We start from the raw sequence: 15,307 nt of genomic DNA on the forward strand, positions 1-15,307 counted from the left end.
AGAAAATTTGTTCCCATATTTTCAAATCTTCTTTCGTTATAACTGTAGTCAATATAGGCCATGTATTTTTTGGTTTTGTTATTACCAAGTGAAAACCTATTACCAATATGCTCATAGACGATTACATATGTTTAGTCAACATTACATTATTTAAATCCCTAAATGCTTCTTGACGTAAGAAAAAAATACCCCTCAACTACAAGTTATTCCTATGCATTGGTATTTTCAAATATGCATGTTACGATTTCTCTGTTTGCTGTGAAAACGTGATGTTGGTAATACATAAGTGATAATTAAATATACAAATATTTTATAGTATTGCCCAAAGGTATGCTACAATAGTTTAACTAATTAATACATGCGTACATGCCATGATAGTTGCATACACACACACAAATATTTTTTGACTTCAAACACGAAATGAATGGATCCACATTAATTTTTAATTGAAATGTCGTCAATCGAAGAAATTAAAAAAATTAATTGAAAGTTAATTAAAAAATTAATTGATACCATTAATTTTTTGTTTAATTTTTGTTTCAATTAAAAATTTTGTCGAGTATGAAATTTTTAATTTAATATTTTTAAAATTTTTTCTCTGTGTACAATGGTCAGTTCCTGACAATGTGTAGTCAGAGTTACATATGACGTGTGTTTCAGAAGCATAAACATTTTTAAAAGCAAAAGTGTTTTCTTAGTCCTTTGTAAATACATTTTAAATTAAATTTCCTAAAGATATGCTATGAATCTTCTTGCTATATAAAGATTTTTGCAGAAGATATGCTTACATAAATAATTATCGGATGGTCAGAGAGTCTATTTATTTTATTGGCAAATTATCTCAAAAAGGTTACAAAAAACGTTTCGCGTTCTCACAAAGAAAATCGGAACATAGCATTTATAGCATTTTTTGTTATTACGAGTTAATAATTTTAAATTAAAATAATATTCCTTCCACCCTTAATATATGCTTCTTATACTTATTTATTGTTAAACAATGAGAAATATGCAATATAAGAAATATTTACTTATTAGGAATTTGTTTTTTTTTTCTCAATACAAATCTAAGGAAAACTCATAAATATTTAATAAGAAGCAGTAATAAAGAAAAATATTTGAAACTAATAGGCTTTATGTTGCTATGTAGTACTATTGCTTTTAGACGAACAAAAGAATTTTAAAATTTGGGACTCTAGGTCGTATATTTGTTATTATTAATATTTTCGTATTAAAATGAATCATTCGCAAAGCTTTTGATGGTACATCAATTAATTAATATTTATCATACGCATAATTGTTTTGGAACAAAATATTTCCGTATTAAAATTAATCATTCGCAAAGCTTTAGATGGTACTGTAGTTAATTTACAATTTGGACTCTAGGTCGTATATTTGTTATTATTTTCGTATTAAAATTAATCATTCGCAAAGCTTTAGATGGTACTGTAGTTAATTTACAATTTGGACTCTAGGTCGTATATTTGTTATTATTTTCGTATTAAAATTAATCATTCGCAAAGCTTTTGATGTTACAGCAATTAACCAATATTTATCATACGCATAATTGTTTTGGAAAAAAATAATAATAAGGTAATAAAAACGAAATGAAAATTATTTTAAATTAAATCAAATTCAAAACATTATATTATATGAAATTCAAAAAAATTTCTTTAGTCCAGGCATATTGCTATTAATAACCTTTTGTATTTCGTGCCACAGAATTAAAATTTGGTCACCCTAGATCTCTCATATTAACTACCGGCAAAACAGAAAAATATTTACTAGGAAACAAAATTGAAGTAGCAGAAAATTAATAGAAATTTTATTGCGTAGGTCGTAGCAACAAAAAAGTTCAAATATATTTACTTTTTTTTTGTTTCTATTTTCTCCTGTTTCGTTTTCTTTGCTTCCCTTTCCGTTAGAGTTCGTATTCATTCCTTGTTGTGGGAAGCAGTCAATCAACATTTACAATATCCTGTTTTCCCATGGTACCATGAAAAAAATCTACAAAAATGAAATTCTATGTAAACATAGACTGACTTAAAAACACTGGGAAATGTAGAAGAAAAGGAAACGTAAACAGAACAAAATACATTTTTTTCAGAAGTCATATAAAAATAACTTGCAAAACTATATCAAAAGTTTTCAGTTTGTCTTTATCATTGAAATTGAAAAGTTTACCATACCATAGTTCTAATTTTCAAGAAAAACTTTAAGAGAAAAAGAGAATACAACAAAAAGCAAATGTTTTTTACACGTATTAGTATAAGAACATTAAGTCTACTAAAACTTTGTTTTCCTCATTTCATTCTCGGTGGGTGGGAAGTGAATTTTTGAGTACTTCACAACAGGACAGTTCGTGTGTAAAATCAAAGAAAAATATCCGTTTTCATATCCGTTTTGGATTCCTTAAGGGAAGGTCATGTTTACCACGGAAACGTCTTTAATACACTTTGCATATGTGTGCATGCATACACATTCTAACAAACGGAAAACATTTCAAGTCGGAAACGGCCAAGTTGAAGGACAATTTTCAATTTTGCTTGAGAATCAAGAAAATTCAACCTTATGGGGGATTAAGGTATAACTGACAAAAGCGATTTTTCGAACCATGTTTTTCTTCATAAAATTGACAAAATTTTCAACAGAACTAAAATTTTGACAAAATTTTCTATAGAAATAAAATTTTGACAACATTTTCTATAGAAATAAAATTTTGACAAAATTTTCTATAGAAATAATATTTTGAAAATGTATAGAAGAATATAGAAATTTGTCAAAACAAAATTCTGACACAATTTTCTATGGAAATATAATTTTGACAACATTTTCTATAGAAATAAAATTTGATAAAATTTTCTATATAAACTTTTGGCAAAATTTTCTAAAGCAATGAAATTTTGACAAAATTTACAGAAGAATATAGAAATTTGTCAAAATAAAATTTTGACGAAATTTTCTATAGAAATAAAATTTTGACAAAATTTTCTAAAGAACTAAATTTTGACACAATTTTCTATAGAAATAAAATTTTGACAAAATTTTCTATAGAAATAAAATTTTGACAAAATTTTCTATAGAAATAAAATTTTGACAAAATTTTCTATAGAAGTAAAATTTTGACAATATTTTCTATAGAAATTAAATTTTGATAAAATATTCTATAGAAATAAAATTTTGATAAAATATTCTATAGAAATAAAATTTTGACAAAATTTTCTATAGAAATAAAATTTTGACAAAATTTTCTATAGAAATAAAATTTTGGCAAAATTTTCCATAGAAATAAAATTTTAACAAAATTTTCTATAGAAATAAAATTTTGCCAAAATTTTCTATGGAAATAAAATTTTGACAAAATTTTCTATAGAAATAAAATTTTGACAAAATTTTCCATAGAAATAAAATTTAGACACAATTTTCTATAGAAATAAAATTTTGCCAAACTTTTCTATAGAAATAAAATTTTGACAAAATATTCTATAGAAATAAAATTTTGACAAAATTTTCTATAGAAATTAAATTTTTACACAATTTTCTATAGAAATACAATTTTGACAAAATTTTCTATAGAAATAAAATATTGACACAGCAATGAAATTTGGAAAAAAAATTTCTATAGAAATAAAATTTTGATAAAATTTACCATAGAAATAAAATTTTGACACAATTTTCTATAGAAATAAAATTTTGCCAAAATTTTCTATAGAAATAAAATTTTGACAAAATTTTCTTTAGAAATAAAATTTTAACAACATTTTCTACAGAAATAAAGTTTTGATAAAATTCTCTATAGAAATAAAATTTGATAAAATTTTCTTATAAACTGTTGACAAAATTTTCTAAAGCAATGAAATTTTGACAAAATTTTCTATAGAAATAAAATTTTGACAACATTTTCTATAGAAATAAAATTTGATAACATTTTCTATATAAATAAACTTTTGACAAAAGTTTCTAAAGCAATGAAATTTTGACAAAATATAGAAATTTGTCAAAAAAAATTTTGACAAAATTTTCTATCGAAATAACATTTTGACAAAATTTTCTATAGAAATAAAATTTTGACAAAATTTTCTATAGAAATAAAATTTTGACAAAATATTCTATAGAAATAAAATTTTGACGAAATTTTCTTTAGAAATAAAATGTTGACAAAATTTTCTATAGAAATAAAAATTTGCCAAAATTTTCTTTAGAAATAAAATTTTGCCAAAATTTTCTATAGCAAAAAAAATTTTGACAAAATTTTCTATAGAAATAAAATTTGATGAAATTTTCTATATAAACTGTTGACAAAATTTTCTAAAGCAATGAAATTTTGATAAAATTTATAGAAGAATATAGAAATTTGTCAAAATAAAATTTTGACGCAATTTTCTATAGAAATAAAATTTGGACAAAATTGTCTATAGAAATAAAATTTTGCCAAAATTTTCTTTAGAAGTAAAATTTTGACAAAATTTTCGTTAGAAATAAAATTTTGTCATATATTCGATAGAAATAAAATTTTGATAATATTTTCTATAGAAATAAAATTTTGACAAAATTTTCTATAGAAATAAAATTTTGACAAAATTTTCTATATAAATAAACTGTTGACAAAATTTTCTAAAGCAATAAAATTTTGACAAAATTTATAGAAGAATGTAGAAATTTGTCAAAACAAAATTTTGACAAAATTGTTTATAGAAACCAAATTTTGACAAAATTTTCCATAGAAATAAAATTTTGATAAAATTTTCTATAGAAATAAAATTTTGACAAAATTTTCTATAGAAATAAAATTTTGACGAAATTTTTCATAGAAATAAAATTTTGACAACATTTTCTACAGAAATAAAGTTTTGATAAAATTTTCTATAGAAATAAAATTTTGACAAAATTTTCTATATAAATAAAATTTTGACAAAATTTTCTATATAAATAAACTGTTGATAAAATGTTCTATATAAATAATCTTTTGACAAAATTTTCTAAAGCAATAAAATTTTGACAAAATTTATAGAAGAATATATAAATTTGTCAAAACAAAATTTTGACAAAATTGTCTATAGAAACAAAATTTGACAAAATTTTCTATAGAAATAAAATTTTGACAACATTTTCTATAGAAATAAAATTTTGACAAAATTGTCTATAGAAACAAAATTTTGACAAAAATTTTCTATAGAAATAAATTTTTTACAAAATTTTCTATAGAAATAAAATTTTGACAATATTTTCTATAGAAATAAAACTTTGACAAAATTTTCGGTAGAAATTAAATTTTGACAACATATTGTATAGAAATAAAATTGGTACAAACTTTTCTATAGAAATAAAGTTTTGACAAATTTTTCTATATACCCACATTTTCCTACATAAGTGCTCTTTTGTGAACTTGCCTAAAAATTGCTTTATTCTAACCCAGGGCATTAGCCAACTTGAATTTTAAGTCTATAGATTTTGTAGAAGTCTAACATTCTGTCCAGATCGGTTCAGATTGTTTTTTGAGACAAGACGTTAAGGTTTCAATACGTGAAATTTAATTATATTTATTGAATAAAATAAATTTTGATTATAAATAATTAAATAAGTCGAAATTATTTAAATCGAATTTTAATTTAATTTAGTGTAATTTATGTTTTAAATTTATTGTAATTGTATTGTGATAATTTTAATTTAAAATATGTTGATGGACCTTTTGTCTATTCAATGTATTTATTATTTTATTTCATATTTTTTGAATAAAATATATTTTTTATTATAAATAATTAAATAAGTCGAAATTATTTTAATGGAATTTAAATTTAATTTAGTGTAATTTATGTTTTTTTTAATTTATTGTAATTGAATGGAAATCGAATTTAAATTTAATTTAATGTAATTTATGTTTTTTCTTTTAATTTATTGTAATGAATGTAAACCCATTTTATGTAATTTATTTTAATTTAAAATATTTTGATAGACCTTTTGTGTATTCATCAATATATTATTTTATTTTATTTATGAATATTAATTTTCTTAAAATACATTTTATGTAATTTCGTTTGATTTTATTGTCTTTTATTTATGTCATACTGGATATTTGACGTTCTTAAATTCGTAGAACCGATTATTGAAGCTCTCAATAATCGGTGCTCCTATGCGTATGAACAACACTTATAAAAATATAAAAAGTATACGCCACTATAGGCCTAAATCTATTTATGTATGATTTCGCTTTTCGAACAAATTCAAATGTGTCACAAGTCGATATCGATGATATACCCATTGCATTTATTATTTAAGAAGTGTCCTTCTTCAAATGTCAAATGAATTGTACTCCTTTTCACACAAACTCGCCTCTAGCTTAAATTGAATTAAAGTTTTATTTATTTATTTATTTATTGGCTCTCCCGACAAAACATCTTCTTATCAAAGTTTCCTAATTTGAAAACCTATACACCAAATGATTTGAAGTGAAAGCATATTCCCAATTTCTTTCTCCATCCTCTTCTATAATGTCCATGATAAGCTATAAGTGACAACTCCACTCGATTTCCTCTACTCTACTCTACGTATTCATATGACAAAGGTCCTATTTAGGTCAATTACACGTTTCGTTGCCCTCCATTGTATCCTTGTTCGGATAACTGTATAAATAAATAATGCGATTTTGTCTATTGACAATGAAAGCATGATGAAAATGTGTGGCTAGAAGGGAGGCGGGGGACCAATGGTTTTGAGGTACTATGGGATTCGTGTTGCTATGGGAGGAGGTATTGCGTTGTGCCACAGAAAAGAATACTAATGGCAGTTTCTATGCTGGTCCCTTTGATATTGAATGAAAGTGATGACAACGCTTAGAGTATGGATAATAATATGAAGTTCATTGAACTTATTTATTCAAGCATAAACTTTGTAACATTCAATAATGGTTGAAAAAAAAAAACAACCTAATGCTTATTAAGTAACTAACCTAGGGAATACGAGGAATATGAGGATTTTTTATAGGATTTTTCTGAATTTAAAACTTTAAATTGTTAAGGTGAATTTTCTTATTATGCGGTTAGATTAAATTATATATACCCATAATGTTATATACACAGAAAAAAATTTTACGAAAATTTTTCCTATTAAAATCTTAATTGAGTTTAAAAAAATATATTTAATTAAAAATTTTATTGATTCAACAAATTTTTTAATTGAAATAAAAATCAATCACACAAATTAATAGTTTCAATTAAGTTTTTAATTGGATCAATTAATTTTTTAATTGACTGTTAATTAATCTTTTAATTGATACTATCATTTCTGTGATTAAAGACATTTCAATTAAAAAAATAATTGAATCAATTACTTTCAGAAAAATATTTTTTTGTGTGTATAAAACTTAAAGTGGAAGTTTAAAGACAATTGACTGAGTAATTAGAAAACTATAACCGTATTTGAAAATTTGAACGATGAATATCTGTGAGATCTTTAATTTGATTTTGTGACAATTTCATCTTAAATCACAAGCTTTGGCCTTCGTATCAAAAAATCATCAAAATCATACTTCGTTAAAATTGTTTACAAATAGGGGTCTCAAAAATTGTCCAATTTAATGAGTTTCAACAAACGGTGGACAAACTGCAAAGGCTTGATATTAGCCCTTTCAGTACTGAATGTAAACTTCTGTCAAAAATAGTAACTTGTCTGTTAGATAATAGCATATCGAAACAATGTTATTTTGAACGGCTCTGACATGTAATTTTGAGGGGCTCTAAAATATTTCGCATCCATAGAAAAATGTATCCCCAAGTATTTGGCTTTAAAACGGTCTTTATGTCATAGAAAACCCAAAAGAGTATTTTATATAATGTCATATTAAATCCTAATTTTATTTAGCACAAAAATATACTTCTAGTTTTCATTGGGAGGAGTAAGTGCATTCCGATTTAGCTTAGAACAAGAAGGTACAATATATTTTAATTTCAGATTTGACTGAAATCTGTCTTAAAATTCCTCTGAAATTCGATATGTAATGTTTGATGGTGTTTTTTGTTTTTTTTAGGGTTATAGAGTATACGATTTTACAATTCGTAAGATTTTCTGTGAATGGATCTAATTTTGTTTATTAATTTTTATTTTATTAATATCAGTTATACGCACCAATGGTCATACATGCACATGATTGCGTATAATTGATATTGATATAGAGTGCTCTTCACTCAAGTATTACAGAGTGTTTTTTAATATAAATCGATATGGATGAATGAAATAATTTCAGTTCCAACGATTTATATTTATTACAAAATTTTTTATTTGTGATACCAAATGTCGATCTCCATTCAATTCGATCAAATTGAAAAATTCTAAAACCATTCAAGAAATATTGCGAATTTTTCAAAATATTTTAATTCAAACTTTTCAGACAAGCGTTAGAATGCATTAAACATCATAAAAAATTATAAAAATTATTTATTTGTCAAAATATGACATTTTTTAATTCACATCCACAATACTGAATTCGAATCACACAGTAGGTTCGGTTAGGTGGCAACCCGATGTATCAGGCTCACTTAGACTATTCAGTCCATTGTGATACCACATTGGTGAACTTCTCTCTTATCACTGAGTGCTGCCCGATTCCATGTTAAGCTCAATGGCAAGGGACCTCCTTTTTATAACCGTGTCCGAACGGCGTTCCACATTGCAGTGAAACCACTTAGAGAAGCTTTGAAACCCTCAGAAATGTCACCAGCATTACTGAGGTGGGATAATCCACCGCTGAAAAACTTTTTGGTGTTTGGTCGAAGCAGGAATCGAACCTACAACCTTGTGTATGCAAGGCGGGCATGCTAACCATTGCACCACGATGGCTCCCATCACACAGTAATAAGTGATGCAAATTCTGTGCAACGGCTGTTGAAATGGTGGACATCCGTCCTATGACAAGCCCATGTTAAATTCATCGCTTCTGGGTCAATTTTACACTACTTACGGATCCAAAAAGAACATTTTCACTACTTTTTTGGCGACGCTTGTTTTACAGGAGTATTATATTTGTCAATTTTTATTAATATCAATTATACGCAACAATGACCTTGTAAATGTGAGTGCGTATAATTGTTATTAATGCAAATTATACGCAACCATGGCTTTATAAACATGCGTGCGTATAATTGATATTTATATGTAGGGCACTATCATGTATTAGAGCATTTGCTTAAATTTATATTGTTTTTATATTTTATTTCTTAAAATCATATTTTTTAGACGAATGTTATGTTTCTGCCTTTAAAAAAATATAAGAAATCATACAAATCTGTATAATTTTGCCTTTCGAATGTATTAAGCAGAGCTGTTTATTATGGAGAAATTTGGCGAGAAAAATACGTCATCATAAAATTCAGTTGTGATGTATATAAAATAATAAAATCAAACAATATATTTCAAAGTAATTATATTTAAAAAAAATGTTCTTATATTATAAGCTTCTAATTGTATTATCTAAAAAAAATTTGTATGTTTACATTTTTAATAATTCCACTTTTATTCTTTATTTTTCTTTACAGAAACTTGTTTTGTGAGGGGAGAAAATCCTGTGTTTTTTTTTCATATTTTATGTGAAAAAAATATAATAAAGCCACACAAATACCGTCCACTAAATTTTCTAAAGTATACATACAAAGTCAAAGACATGGAAATCATAGGATGATTATGCACTTTAAGAAAAATAAATCTCTACAATATAGTGTTACAAAGAGATTTAAATGCCTTCAATAAAATTTCAGCATAGCAGAAATATACTTTGACCAGTGTCAATATCAAGCAAGATCTAAAACCGGACACACACTCTACAAAAAAAAAAAACAATTTCTCTTTGCTACTCGATAACAATATATGAGCTGTAAATTATTTTTGAAATAAGCTTTATGTATAAAAAAGGATATATTTCACAACAACAAGGCGACCAAAGACAAACAAGGCAATTGAATTAATTTTGGAAATTTATACATAATTTCTGTGGATTGTTGCCGTTACAACTTTAAACATGGGTAGAAAGAAAATTCAGATATCACGTATAACGGATGAAAGGAACCGACAGGTAAGATTATTGATATAATTAAGGGTTGAGGAATAATATTTAACAGCTAAATGAGATAATTATTCAGTCTTGTGTTTTTTTATGTTTTAAAATTAATATCAAAATGAGCAAAAGCCTTCAAGTACAACATATTTTTTTTAAAGAATGTCATTTCCCAAGAAATCATTTTTTCCATAAGAACGAGATTTCAAATACTATTTGTGTACGATATATCCACAAAACGTCTATGTTTTTTATGTTTTAAAGGATATATCGAAATGAAGAAAATCCTACAAGTACAGCATCTGTATTGAAATATAATATCATTTCTTAAGAAATCATTTTTTCCATAAAAACGAGATTTCAAATACCATTTGTTGACGATATATGTTATTCCAAAGAAATCTCGAAAAATAGCATTTCAAGCCTAGTGCAAGCATATTATTAAATTAAGTATTTATTCATATCAATTATATGCTGTTGTCGTTGTCTTTCTGTTTGAGATGGGTGTGTATCCTTTATATAAATAAAATTTCACCTACATTCCTATTAGTATCAATTATACGCAACCATGATAAGGTTAATTGATAATAGTGAGGAAATTTTATAGATAATCAATGTCAGTTGTCAATATGGTTAACAATTAAATTTATCCATTGATAATTTATCTTTCATTTATGTATTGAAGCCTATTGATAAAATGTCTTATAAAATTTCAATTTAGTTTTTCTATTTTTATGCTTATAATTAATATTTATTTTTATTTCTAGTGGAGAATATAAAAAAAATTAAAATACCTAAAAATATAGAATAAATTGAAAATGTCTTGAGAAGAACTAGCATAGAATGGTATTATTTTTTTTTTTCAAATTAAAAACTTTTTAAAGTTTTTGTTTTAAGAAAAAATATTTTTCTGAAATGTATTCTTTGTTTTTTGGTTTGTATATAATTTCGCTTAATTTATTTGAAAATTATATAAGCTTTTACTCCCATTAATTGATTTAAAATAAAAACAATAACATACGTATATACCAGTGTTACCAGGTGATTTTCGTATCTTAAGAAAAAATCCCCAAATTTGTATAGTTAAAAAAAAATAAACAAAAAATCAACTTAACAACAAATATATATTTATATGATATATATAACCAATAACTCAATGTAAACATGCTTTAAATCTAATTAAAAATCCATTTTTATACCCACCACCATAGAATGGTGACGGGGGTATAATAAGTTTGTCATTCCGTTTGTAACACATCGAAATATCGATTTCCGACTATATATATAGTATATATAGTATATATATATATATATATATATATATATATATATATATATATATATATATATATATATATATATATATATATATATATATATATATATATATATATATATATATATATATATATATATATATATATATATATATATATATATATATATATATATATATATATATATATATATATATATATATATATATATATATATATATATATATATATATATATATATATATATATATATATATATATATATATATATATATATATATATATATATATATATATATATATATATATATATATATATATATATATATATATATATATATATTCTTGATCAGGGAGAAATTCTAAGACGATATAAGCATGTTCGTCTGTCTGTCTGTTGAAATCACAGTCTGTCTGTCTGTTGGGATCTTTGGCTTATAAAAACTGTAGTTTTTTATCCAATTTGCCTGAAATTGGAAATCTAGAGGTATTTTAGGACCATCAAAAAGTGTACCAAAAATGGTGCCTATCGGTCCATGTTTTGGTATAGCCCCCATATGGACCGATTTACCGATTTTGCTTCTTGGGCGTCTAGAAAGTGTATTTTCTGTCCGATTTACATGAAATTGGAAATCTAGAGGTATTCTAGGACCATAAAGAGGTGTGCCGAAAATGGGGTGTATCGGTGCATGCTTTGATATAGCCCCCATATAGACCGATCTCCCGATTTTACTTCTTGGTCTTCTAGAATCCGTAATTTTCACCCAATTTGCCTCAAATCGGAAATCTAGAGGTATTCAAGGACCTTAAGGAGGTGTGCCGAAAATGGTGAGTATCGGTCCATGTGTTGATATAGCCCCCAAATAGACCGATCTCCCGATTTTACTTGTTGGTCTTCTAGAATCCGTAATTTTTACCCAATTTGCCTCAAATCGGAAATCTAGAGGTATTCAAGGACCTGAAGGAGGTGTGCCGAAAATGGTGAGTATCGGTCCATGTGTTGATATAGCCCCCAAATAGACCGATCTCCCGATTTTACTTCTTGGGCTTCTAGAATCCGTAATTTTTACCCAATTTGCCTCAAATCGGAAATCTAGAGGTATTCAAGGACCTTAAGGAGGTGTGCCGAAAATGGTGAGTATCGGTCCATGTCTTGATATAGCCCCCAAATAGACCGATCTCCCAATTTTACTTCTTGGGCTTCTAGAATCCGTAATTTTTATCCAATTTGCCTGAAATATGAAATCTAGGGGTATTTTAGGACCATAAAAAGGTGTGTCGAAAATGGTGAGTACCGGTCAATGTTTTGATGTAGCCCCCATATAGACCGATCTCCCCATTTTCTTCTTGGGCTTCTAGAATCCGTAGTTTTTATCCAATTTGCCTGAAATTGGAAATGTAGAGGTATTCTAGGAAAATAAAGAGATGTGCCGAAAATGGTGATTATCGCACAGAGCTTTGATATAGCCCCCATATAGACCGATCTCTCGATTTTTCTTCTTGGGCTTCTAGAATCCGTAGTTTTTATCCAATTTGCCTGAAATTGGAAATGTAGAGGTATTCTGGCACCATAAAAAGGTGTGCCGAATATATTGTGTATCGGTACAGTTTTTGATATAGCCCCCTTATAAACCCGCCCTCTGATTTGGGATCTAGATTATAGAGCTACAATTAGATATGTTATGCTGAATACTGTGTGTATCCCTCCATGTTTTGGTATAGCCCCCATTAGACCGATCTCCCGATTTAACTCCTAGGGTTTCTAGAAATTGTAGTTTTTATCCGATTTACCACAAATTGAAAATATACTGGCATTTTAGACCCACAAAAAGTGTATATGATTTAGTTTTATCGGTCCATTTGGTAAGGCCTCCATATAGATCGATTTAAGATCTAGAGGGTACAGAAGGTGCACTGATCATGAAAATTACTTGAAACTGAATGTAAAATTTCCAGATTTTCCTTCTCGTAATCAGTTAAATAATTTGGGTAAAAATCTATAGATTTTAGATTTCAAATCAGGCCTTATTTCATTATTTTCATGCACACTTACAAGAGATGTTTATGATTCCTCTAAAACTCAAACAAGAAATGGTTCTTATAAATCCAGAATCTGATCTAGTCTTCATAGGTAAAATCTTTACATTTATTTGTGGGAAGCATACTGGTTGAACTGATATGCTTGGGAAAATATATGTCATCAAACCCCCAGTGAAATTTTCAAAGGAAACTATTATATTTGATTCATGGTGGAGGGTATTTAAGATTCGGCCCGGCCGAACTTACTACTGCATATACTTGTCAAAATGTAAAAATAAACCATAATAATAAAAAAATGTATACATTGTTCGCCTAAAAAGTGTAGTGAACAAATTTCTAAAAGTAAATAATTTACTCGTTTCACTTGTAATAAACTTTGAATCTGGCAAGACTGTTATTTACAAATTTCTATTAATATCAATTATACGCAATGAAGACCATACCTATATAGACTTGGTTGCGTATACTTCATATTATTATAAAGGGCTAAGTATTGTCAAATTAATTTTGCGAATATATATAGATAGATATCTTCTAATCTAAAAATTTCTTGTAAGATTATAATAATGCAATATTTCTAATAATTTACATTATCTCTACTTCCAGGTTACCTTCAATAAACGTAAATTCGGTGTTATGAAAAAAGCTTATGAATTATCAGTTTTATGCGATTGTGAAATAGCATTGATCATCTTTTCATCGAGTAATAAATTATATCAATATGCCAGCACAGATATGGACAAAGTCCTTCTTAAATATACAGAATATAATGAACCCCATGAATCTTTAACCAACAAAAATATCATTGAGGTAAGGACGCTAAAAACATTAATAGTGTGGACAAATGTCCATTTATTTGAATGTCGTTTTTTAGTTTTATGTCATGGCTTACAATATTAAAAATTTTGCCAGTGTGTATGCACGTGCTTTTATTTTTAGAACTAACAAAATAATAACTAAAAGAAGTTTGTATTTGAATCATAAAGGAAATAACAAAAATATTTTTAAAGATTTAAGTATCAATAGCAAAATCTTATCATGTGACGAACTATTAAATTGATATTCGATATATACATGCCGTGAAACATGAGGAAACTACAACCGAAGGACAATGGACCAAAAATATTAAGAGGTGTTTTCCAGGCATATGAATTCAATCTTTTTAAAAATTGTTGAAATTTTTTAATTAGACTTTTTTTGTGACATTTATTTTTTTCTAAATTTCGCTCATTATAACTTTTAAGAGGTCCTCCATGTTTCAAGTAAAAATTATATGCATATGAATTCAATCTTTTTAAAAATTGTTGAAATTTTTTAATTAGACTTTTTTTGTGACATTTATTTTTTTTCTAAATTTCGCTCATTATAACTTTTAAGAGGTCCTCCATGTTTCAAGTAAAAATTATAAGTTTAGTGTTCAAATATTACCTAAAAAGGCAAGGACCCCTCCTGTCTAAATAACAATATAAAAAATCGAAGAACTTAATTTGATTTTTTCTATTTATAGGAGAACCATTATAAGAGAAAAAAGTCAGTTAAAATTTCATAATTTTTTATTTAAAAAAAGATATATATATATATATATTATTATATTGGCGATACTTTAATTTTGTGTATAAATGGCCATAGCTTCCAACCACGGTTGCCAAAGTTGGAAGAATCAAATCAAAATTTTATTTCTTGGATGTGATCACGTATAAAATTCCTTTTCACTCTAGAATGCATATTTAAGGATATATGGCAAAAAGAAGCTTTTCATATAAAAATTTTGATTTTTTTGGGTGATCACAAATTATCGTGCTTTTTCGTTTAGGACGCATATTTTTCATAGAAAAATTTTTTTCATATAAAATTTGAATTTGTTAGGAATTTTCATCAAAATTTTGTTTGTTTGGGGATCATCAGAATTAATGTCCTTTTCGCTCTAGGACGCATATTTGAGGCGATATAT

At 26.1% G+C, this 15,307-nt stretch overlaps 1 protein-coding gene across 13 annotated transcripts in view; it reads left to right on the forward strand.

Annotated features, from left to right (window-relative positions):
- Positions 1 to 9,595: 9,595 nt before the first annotated feature.
- Mef2 (myocyte enhancer factor 2) overlaps positions 9,596 to 15,307 on the forward strand; it is a 33,457-nt gene continuing 27,745 nt past the window's right edge. For 5 of the 13 annotated variants that reach the window (XM_075309612.1, XM_075309618.1, XM_075309619.1 and 2 more), the window contains exons 1-2: positions 9,599 to 10,057; positions 13,963 to 14,166. In XM_075309612.1, the coding sequence (XP_075165727.1) occupies positions 10,004 to 10,057; positions 13,963 to 14,166 (258 nt within the window). In that variant the 5' untranslated portion in view covers positions 9,599 to 10,003. Of the gene's footprint in view, positions 10,058 to 13,962; positions 14,167 to 15,307 lie in introns of all 13 variants that reach the window. The other 8 variants (XM_075309614.1, XM_075309616.1, XM_075309625.1 and 5 more) reach the window with 4 other exon arrangements.

This window comes from Haematobia irritans, chromosome 5 (assembly GCF_050003625.1).
Source record: "Haematobia irritans isolate KBUSLIRL chromosome 5, ASM5000362v1, whole genome shotgun sequence".
NCBI classification, from domain to species: domain Eukaryota; kingdom Metazoa; phylum Arthropoda; class Insecta; order Diptera; family Muscidae; genus Haematobia; species Haematobia irritans.